Raw genomic sequence first — 10,000 nt, forward strand, 5'->3', positions numbered from 1 at the left:
AAGGGGGAGAGAGAAAAGAGAGAGATGATGAGTCAAGGGGAGGGATTGCTTTGAAAGCATCTCAGGGGAAAGAAGTATTTCCCTCAGCCCTCTCTGTTTTAGTTTCAACACTTTAAGATGACTCTCCTTCTCTCATCTCTCTCTCTTTCTCTCCTCTCCCACTCCTCTCATCTCTCCAGCCTGTGATGTAGTGGTGCATGAAGTGCAAGAATGCTATGAACGTGAATCGATTTCAGAGCGTGTGTGTGTCTGTCTGATTAAGTGTGCACTTGCATCGACACATGCTACTTACGAGGTGTGAAGCATGTGCATCAATGTACAGTATGTTATTGTGTTCACATAACTGCATTTATATTATTAAAGTACATTTGCATATATACAAGATATTGTAAGTGTGTGTACATGTGTCTAATACTCTACCCTTCTGTCTCTCTCACTCTTATCTTTCTATCCTACCCTCCCCCTCTTTCTGTCTCCTTCTCTCTCCCCCTCTTTCTGTCTCCCTCACTCTCACCCTCTCCCCCACCCTCTCCACTCTCCCCCTCTCTCTCTCCAGTGTGGAGCATGACTTCAGGCTGCAGGAAGGGAGGTTCCAGCCAGTGATGGAGACTCTAGACAGGGACTATGATTTTCCCCTCCCTGTCCCCAAACCTGCCCCCTCCCACCCGAACACCAAGACCCTCGTCAAGAAGCTACGCAAGAAATGCTTCTGGTGGCTGTAGACACACACAGACACACTTGACCACACAGCCATCGCCAGCGGTACAGTGAAGACATTCCGGACTGCTGTTACCATGGAGATTGGACAGGTGTGTGTCTATGGACCATGGGGACTGCTCCTGTTTCATTGTTGTTGCTATGGGAACTGTACACCTGTTATGGTATCTATGGAGATCTATGGTTAATCTCTGACGTGGTTGGAGAGCGAACAGTACATCAGCCCACAACTATGGGCTGATTGATAAAGTTACTTTAACCTAAAGTCTTGGGACAGTTACTGAGCTATGGATTTAGGGGAGACACTAAACTTTGACAAGAGTTCAGTCTAGAAGGCTGTGACAGCGGTGACCTTTCCTTAGTTCTAACATCTGTCAGATGAGAATTCATAGTTGATGGACCATGTCACAGTGGAGAGAGGAACTCTACTACCTAAACAGAGACAATTCCACCATCAAGCCCTAGAGAGTGACAGGCCGTGCAACCAATCAACAGTCTCCCATACTTGACTGACAAAGCGAGGATCCATTCCGGATTCTCCCTCCTAGTGCACCAAACACAAAGACAATAATAACCACTCCACTCTACGAGCTTCCACTCTTCCACAATGCTATTGGTTATAACTCAAGCTCAACCAATTAGAATCAGCCTTTGCTTCTAAGACCACGCCCTATTTGCTGTTTAACCAATCATCATTTTATAAACCATCCCAGTGTATGATCTCCCACAATGCTCTTCTTCTTCCTCTCACTGAGTTTCTGCAGCTGTTTGTAACAGTTATATTGGGATCCAATAAAGGTGTGTATTTTAAACAGAACATGACTTCAGCTTGAAGAGTGATTCCCTAAAGCTTTTTTTGTGCCATTATGACTCACTTAAATCACTTTTGACGAACACCATATAGAATGAAACGGTGGTACTATGGATGGATAGTAAAAGCTGAGGGGTTAGTCTGGGAGGGTAATACTGTGGTACTATGGATGGATGGTAAAAACTGAGGGATTAGTCTGGGAGGGTAATACTGTGGTACTATGGATGGATAGTAAAAGCTGAGGGGTTAGTCTGGGAGGGTAATACTGTGGTACTATGGATGGATGGTAAAAACTGAGGGGTTAGTCTGGGAGGGTAATACTGTGGTACTATGGATGGATAGTAAAAGCTGAGGGGTTAGTCTGGGAGGGTAATACTGTGGTACTATGGATGGATAGTAAAAACTGAGGGATTAGTCTGGGAGGGTAATACTGTGGTACTATGGATGGATAGTAAAAACTGAGGGATTAGTCTGGGAGGGTTATACTGTGGTACTATGGATGGATAGTAAAAACTGAGGGATTAGTCTGGGAGGGTAATACTGTGGTACTATGGATGGATGGTAAAAACTGAGGGGTTAGTCTGGGAGGGTAATACTGTGGTACTATGGATGGATAGTAAAAACTGAGGGGTTAGTCTGGGAGGGTAATACTGTGGTACTATAGATGGATGGTAAAAACTGAGGGGTTAGTCTGGGAGGGTAATACTGTGGTACTATGGATGGATAGTAAAAGCTGAGGGGTTAGTCTGGGAGGGTAATACTGTGGTACTATGGATGGATAGTAAAAGCTGAGGGGTTAGTCTGGGAGGGTAATACTGTGGTACTATGGATGGATGGTAAAAACTGAGGGTTTAGTCTGGGAGGGTAATACTGTGGTACTATGGATGGATGGTAAAAACTGAGGGGTTAGTCTGGGAGGGTAATACTGTGGTACTATGGATGGATGGTAAAAACTGAGGGGTTAGTCTGGGAGGGTAATACTGTGGTACTATGGATGGATAGTAAAAGCTGAGGGGTTAGTCTGGGAGGGTAATACTGTGGTACTATGGATGGATAGTAAAAACTGAGGGGTTAGTCTGGGAGGGTAATACTGTGGTACTATGGATGGATAGTAAAAACTGAGGGATTAGTCTGGGAGGGTAATACTGTGGTACTATGGATGGATGGTAAAAACTGAGGGGTTAGTCTGGGAGGGTAATACTGTGGTACTATGGATGGATGGTAAAAACTGAGGGGTTAGTCTGGGAGGGTAATACTGTGGTACTATGGATGGATAGTAAAAGCTGAGGGGTTAGTCTGGGAGGGTAATACTGTGGTACTATGGATGGATAGTAAAAACTGAGGGGTTAGTCTGGGAGGGTAATACTGTGGTACTATGGATGGATAGTAAAAACTGAGGGATTAGTCTGGGAGGGTAATACTGTGGTACTATGGATGGATGGTAAAAACTGAGGGATTAGTCTGGGAGGGTAATACTGTGGTACTATGGATGGATGGTAAAAACTGAGGGGTTAGTCTGGGAGGGTAATACTGTGGTATTTGAACGTGTATAATAAAGGTGTAATAAGTAACTAAACTGAAAGACGGACTGAAAGAATCAATACTTTCTCTCCAAGTAAATACCAAGTCCCTTGTTTCTAACCAGAACCCCATTTTTAAGTCAAGGCCCAAATGGAATTGGCCACCAGCCACCAGCCACCAGCAGGACCCAAACAACAATTTGAGAAACACTTAAAGGACTGAAGAGAATCATTTAGAGGGCAACCAAGGTAAAGATCAATAAATTGGGAAGCAGCTTCTACAACTGCACTAATTATATAGGAGACTATGGAGGGCAGTTTGGGAAGCCAAGTCAATTGGGTCGGAGCAAAACGCTGTATACACGTAATCGTTTTTAATTTTTTTTAATTTCACCTTTATTTAACCATGTAGGCCAGTTGAAAACAAGTTCTCATTTACAACTGACCTGGCCAAGATAAAGCAAAGCAGTGCGACACAAACAACAACACAGAGTTACACATGGAATAAACAAATGTACAGTCAATAACACAATAGAAAAGTATATATACAATGTGTGCAAATGAGGTAAGATTAGCGAGGTAAGGCAATAAATAGGCCGTAGTGGCAAAATAATTACAATTTAGCAATTAAACACTGCAGTGATAGATGTGCAGAAGATGAATGTGCATGTAGAGATACTGGGGTGCAAAGGACAAAAAAAATAACATTATGGGGATGAGGTAGTTGGGTGGGCTATTTACAGATTGGCTATGTACAGGTGCAATGATCTGTAAGCTGCTCTGACAGCTGATGCTTAAAGTTAGTGAGGGAGATATGAGTCTCCAGCTTCAGTGATTTTTGCAATTCATTCCAGTCATTGGCAGCAGAGAACTGGAAGGAAAGGCGGCCAAAAGAGGAATTGGCTTTTGAGATAAGGCGGGGCTTTACCTAGCAAAGACTTATAGATGACCTGGAGCCAGTGGGTTTGGCGACGAATATTAAGCGAGGGCCAGCCAACGAGAGCATACAGGTCGCGGGTAGAATATGGGGCTTTAGTGACAAAATGGATGGCACTATGATAGACTGCATCCACTTTGCTGAGTAGAGTGTCGGAGGCTATTTTGTAAATTACATTACCGAAGTCAAGGATCGGTAGGATAGTTAGTTTTACGAGGGTATGTTTGGCAGCATGAGTGAAGGAAGCTTTGTTGCGAAATAGGAAGCCAATTTAATTTTGGATTGGAGTTGCTTAATGTGAGTCTGGAAGGAGAGTTTACAGTCTAACCAGACACCTAGGTATTTGTAGTTGTCCACATATTCTAAGTCAGAACCATCCAGAGTAGTGATGCTAGACGGGCGGGCAGGTGCAGGCAGCGATCGGTTGAAGAGTATGCATTTAGTTTTACTTGCATTTAAGAGCAGTTGGAGGCCACGGAAAGAGAGTTGTATGGCATTGAAGCTCGTCTGGAGTTAGTTAAAACCTCTTGGCGCACCAATCCCTTTAGCGGGATCATTTTTGTCAACATCCTCTGGATTGCAGAGCGCCAAATTCAAATTAAATTACTAAAAATATTTCTTTTTCATGAAATCACAAGTGCAATATACCAAAACACAGCTTAGCTTGTTGTTAATCCACCTGGCGTGTCAGATTTCAAAAAAGCTTTACAGCGAAAGCAAACCATGCAATTATGTGAGGACAGCTCTCAGTAGACAAAACATTACAAACAGCTAGCAGCAAAGTAGATTGGTCACGAAAGTCAGAAAAGCAATAAAATTAATCGCTTACCTTTGATGATCTTCGTATGTTTGCACTCACGAGACTCCCAGTTACACAATAAATGTTAGTTTTGTTCGATAAAGATTATTTTTATATCCAAAAACCTCCATCATGTTGGCGCGTTTTGTTGAGTAATCCACAGGCTCGTGCAGGTCACGACGGGCAGACGAAAATTCCAAATGGTATCCGTAAAGTTCGTAAAACATGTCAAACGTTTTTTATAATCAATCCTCAGTTTGATTTTACAATAAATAATCGATAATATTTCAACCGAACGGTAGCCTTTTCAATACAAGAGAGAAAGAAAAGGTCTCGCTACCAGTGACACGTGCATGAACAAATCTAAGGACATCTGGCTATCCACTGACGCGATGTGATCATTCTCACTAATTTTTCAGAATAAAAGCTTGAAACTATGTCTAAAGACTGTTCACACCCTGTGGAAGCCATAGGGAAAGGAATCTGGTTGATATCCCTTTAAATGGAGAATAGGCTTGCAATGGAACAGAGTAGTTTCAGAAAAACAGCACTTCCTGGTTGGATTTTCCTCAGGTTTTCGCCTGGAATATCAGTTCTGTTATACTCACAGACAATATTTTGACAGTTTTGGAAACTTTAGAGTGTTTTCTATCCTAATATGTAAAGTATATGCATATTCTAGCTTCTGGGCCTGATGAATAGGCAGTTTACTTTGGGAATGTTTTTATCCAACCATCAAAATACTGCCCCCTAGCTTCAAGAGGTTATTAACACAGTGTCCAAAGAAGAGCCAGAAGTATGCAGAATGGTGTCGTCTGCGTAGAGGTGAATCAGAGAATCACCAGCAGCAAGAGCAACATCATTGATGTATACAGAGAAAAGAGTCAGCCTGAGAATTGAAACCTGTGTCACCCCCATAGAGACTGCCTGAGGTCCGGACAACAGGCCATCCGATTTGACACACTAAACTCTGTCTGAGAAGTAGTTGGTGAACCAGGCGAGGCAGTCATTTGAGAAACCAAGGCTGTTGAGTCTGCCAATAAGAATGTGATGATTGACAGAGTCGAAAGCCTTGGCCAGGTCGATGAAGACGGCTGCACAGTATTGTATTTTATCGATGGCGGTTATGATATCGTTTAGGACCTTGAGTGTGGCTAAGGTGCACCCATGACCAGCTCGGAAACCAGATTGCATAGCGGAGAAGGTACGGTGGGATTCGAAATGGTCAGTGATCTGTTTGTTAACTTGGCTTTCGAAGACCTTAGAAAGGCAGGGTAGGATAGATAGGTCTGTAACAGTTTGGGTCTAGAGTGTCTCCCCCTTTGAAGAGGGGGATGACCGCGGCAGCTTACCAATCTTTGGGGATCTCAGACGATATGAAAGAGAGGTTGAACAGGCTAGTAATAGGGGTTGCAACAATTGCGGTGGATAATTTTAGAAAGAGAGGGTCCAGATTGTCTAGCCCAGCTAATTTGTAGGGGTCCAGACTTTGCAGCTCTTTCAGAACATCAGCTATCTGGATTTGGGTGAAGGAGAAATGGGGGAGGCTTGAGCAAGATGCTGTGGGGGGTGCAGAGCTGTTTACCGGGGTAGGGGTAGGGGTAGCCAGGTGGAAAGCATGGCCAGCCGTAGAAAAATGCTTCTTGAAATTCTCAATTATCGTGGATTTATCGGTGGTGACAGTGTTTCCTAGCCTCAGTGCAGTGGGCAGCTGGGAGGAGGTGCTCTTATTCTCCATGGACTTTACAGTGTCCCAGAACTTTTGGGAGTTTGTGCTACAGGATGCAAATTCCTGTTTGAAAAAGCTAACCTTTGCATTCCTAACTGCCTGTCTATATTGGTTCCTAACTACCCTGAAAAGCATATCGTGGGGGCTATTCGATGCTGATGCAGTACGCTACAGGATGTTTTTGTGCTGGTTAAGGGCAGACAGGTCTGTTCCTGTTTCAAAATTGTTGTAATGGGGCATGCTTATTTAAGATGGTGAGGAAAGCACTTTTAAAGAATAACCAGGCATCCTCTACTGACTGAATGAGGTCAATATCCTTCCAGGATACCCGGGCCAGGTCAATTAGAAAGGCCTGCTCGCTGAAGTGTTTTAGGGAGCGTTTGACAGTGATGAGGGGTGGTTTGACTGCAGACGCATTACGGACGCAGGCAATGAGGCAGTGATCGCTGAGATCCTGGTTGAAGACAGCATAGGTGTATTTAGAGGGCAAGTTGGTTAGGATGATGTCTATGAGGGTGCCCGTGTTTACGGATTTGGGGTTGTACCTGGTAGGTTCATTGTTAATTTGTGTGAGATTGAGGGCATCTAGTTTAGATTGTAGGACGGCCAGGGTGTTAACCTGTTTGGGCTGCAGGGGCAGTATTGAGTAGCCGGATAAAAGGTGCCCATTTCAAACGGCCTCGTACTCAATTCTTGCTCGTACAATATGCATATTATTATTACTATTGGATAGAAAACACTCTCTAGTTTCTAAAACCGTTTGAATTATATCTGTGAGTAAAACAGAACTCATTTTGCAGCAAACTTCCTGACAGGAAGTGGAAAATCTGAAATCGATGCTCTGTTCTAGGGCCTGCCTATAAAGGTCCTTGATATTTATTAGAATACATGCACTTCATACGTCTTCCACTAGATGTTGACAGGCAGTGAGAGAAGAAATGGAGTGTATAACTTGATCTGGGGTCGAATAAAAGCTCTCGGCATGACGTGTCACCAGTCTTCTGTTTTCTGGAGAGCGCGTGAAGGAACCTGGTTTTGCCTTCTGATAAGCTGTCGATATAGACGACTAATATCTCCGGCTTTGATTTTATTTGATACATGTGACAATATCATCGTAAAGTATGTTTTTTCAAGATAGTTTTATTAGATTATTGAAATTTTTTCGGGACGTTAGGCGTGTTGCGTTGTGTGCCTTTGTTCAGGAAGGACAGCTTCGCGCCACTTTGCTAGCTTTCCGTGCTAATTGACTGGAGAAGAGGACATTCTAAATCCAAACAACGATTGTTCCCGACAAAGGACCCCTTGTACAACATTCTGATGAAAGATCATCAAAAGTAGGACCCATTTTATGATGCTATTTCATATATCTGTCGAACATGTGTAATAGTCGTTTGCGCCCAGATTTTGGGTACTCTCTCGCTATACCTAAGCTGGATGTCGTAATGAAGTTATTTTTAGAATTCTAACACGGCGATTGCATTAAGAACTAGTGTATCTATCATTTCCTATACAACATGTATTTTTTAGTAACGTTTATGTATAGTTATTTGGTCAGAATAGTTGAGTGCCATAAAAATATCCGCACATTCTGGGAAAAAGATGCTACGTTAGCACAATGTATAACCACTGATTTCAGCTCTAAATATGCACATTTTCGAACAAAACATAAGTGTATGTATAACCTGATGTTATAGGACTGTCATCTGATGAAGCTTATCAAGGTTAGTCAAAAGTTATATATATCTTTTGCTGGTTTATTCGCTATCGCTAACGTGCCTATTGCTATCGCTAACGTCCCTTGATGAATGAATGCGGTAGTGTGGTAGGCTATTGTAGTAAGCTAATATAATGCTATATTGTGTTTTCGCTGTAAAACACTTAAAAAATCGGAAATATTGGCTGGATTCACAACATGTTTGTCTTTAATTTGCTATACACCATCGATTTTTCAGAAATGTTTTATGATGAGTATTTAGGTATTTGACGTTGGTGTCTGTAATTACTCTGGCTGCTTCGGTCCTATTTGTGACGGTAGCTGTGATGGTAGCTGCAATGTAAAACTGATTTATACCTCAAATATGCACATTTTTCGAACAAAACATAGATTTATTGTATAACATGTTATAAGACTGTCATCTGATGAAGTTGTTTCTTGGTTAGTTTGGTTGGTTCTTGTTTAGTTAGGTTGGCTTTGTGCATGCTACCTGTGCTGTGAAAAATGTCTGTCCTTTTTTGTATTTGGTGGTGAGCTAACATAAATATATGTGGTGTTTTCGCTGTAAAACATTTTAAAAATCGGACATGTTGGCTGGATTCACAAGATGTTTATCTTTCATATGCTGTATTGGACTTGTTAATGTGTGAAAGTTAAATATTTCTAAAAAATATCTTTTGAATTTCGCGCCCTGCACTTGAAGTGGCTGTTGTCATATTGTGCCCGGCTTCGGGCTTGCAACCCAAAGAAGTTAAACATGCCCCAGTTTAGGTCACCAAACAGTACCAGTTCTGAAGATATATGGGGGGCAATCAATTCACATATAGTGTCCAGGGCATAGCTGGGCCCTGGGTGGGGTCTATAACAAGCAGCAACGGTGAGAGACTTGTTTCTGGAAAGGTGGATTTTTAAAAGTAGAAGCTCGAATTGTTTGGGCACAGACCTAGATAGTATGACAGAACTCTGCAGACTGTCTCTGCAGTAGATTGCAACTCCGCCCCCTTTGGCAGTTCTATCTTGTTGGAAAATGTTATAGGTAGGGATGGAAATTTCAGGATTTTTGGTGGCCTTCCAAAATTTGACTGGTGAATAGTGGGCTATTGCTTTGGGAGGGGGGGGGTAATTAGGTTTACTCACGATCAGGGCGTGTTCACGACCCATGGTTATGACTGTACGGTTGATGGTCCTGAGGAGACTGACCACAATGTCCTGAATATGCTGGAATGTGTCACCCTGAAAGAGAGAGAGAGAGAGAGAGAGAGAGAGAGAGAGAGAGAGAGAGAGAGAGAGAGAGAGAGAGAGAGAGAGAGAGAGAGAGGGAGGAAGGTCATGAACCATTTGGAGTGAAAAGAGAGACATGTTTGTAAATGTTTTAGACAGACTCATATGCATACCTTTTATATCCACTCAACATCACTCACTAAGGCTTTCATCAGTCATGTCTTAGATCTCTACAACCTGACGCATTCTGTTTTCTCTCTGTGTGCTTCGCCAAAGTAATTCAGTGCCCCCATTGCTGTCTCCACATTGCTGCCGCAGGTAGCCTAGTTGGGCCAGTAGCCTAGAGCGTTGGGCCAGTAACCAAAAGGTTGCTGGATTGAATTCCCTGAGCTGACAAGGTAAAAATCTGTCGTTCTGCCCCTGAACAAGGCAGTTAACCCACTGTTCCCAGGTAGGCTGTCATTGTAAATAAGAATTTGTTCTTAACTGACTTGCATAGTTAAATAAAGGTTCAATTTTAAAAAAACTTAAAAAAATGTGCTGTTCCCTACA

The 10,000-nt window shown here is 42.6% G+C and overlaps 1 protein-coding gene across 1 annotated transcript in view; it reads right to left on the reverse strand.

Moving 5' to 3' along the window:
* The window catches only part of LOC120062377 (dedicator of cytokinesis protein 2-like), a 169,297-nt gene that overhangs the window by 58,969 nt on the left and 100,328 nt on the right, over window positions 1–10,000 (reverse strand). The window contains exon 26 of the mRNA XM_039012306.1: window positions 9,365–9,460. Within this exon, the coding sequence (XP_038868234.1) occupies window positions 9,365–9,460 (96 nt within the window). The remainder of the gene's footprint in view (window positions 1–9,364; window positions 9,461–10,000) is intronic.

Source organism: Salvelinus namaycush, chromosome 17 (assembly GCF_016432855.1).
Source record: "Salvelinus namaycush isolate Seneca chromosome 17, SaNama_1.0, whole genome shotgun sequence".
NCBI lineage: Eukaryota > Metazoa > Chordata > Actinopteri > Salmoniformes > Salmonidae > Salvelinus > Salvelinus namaycush.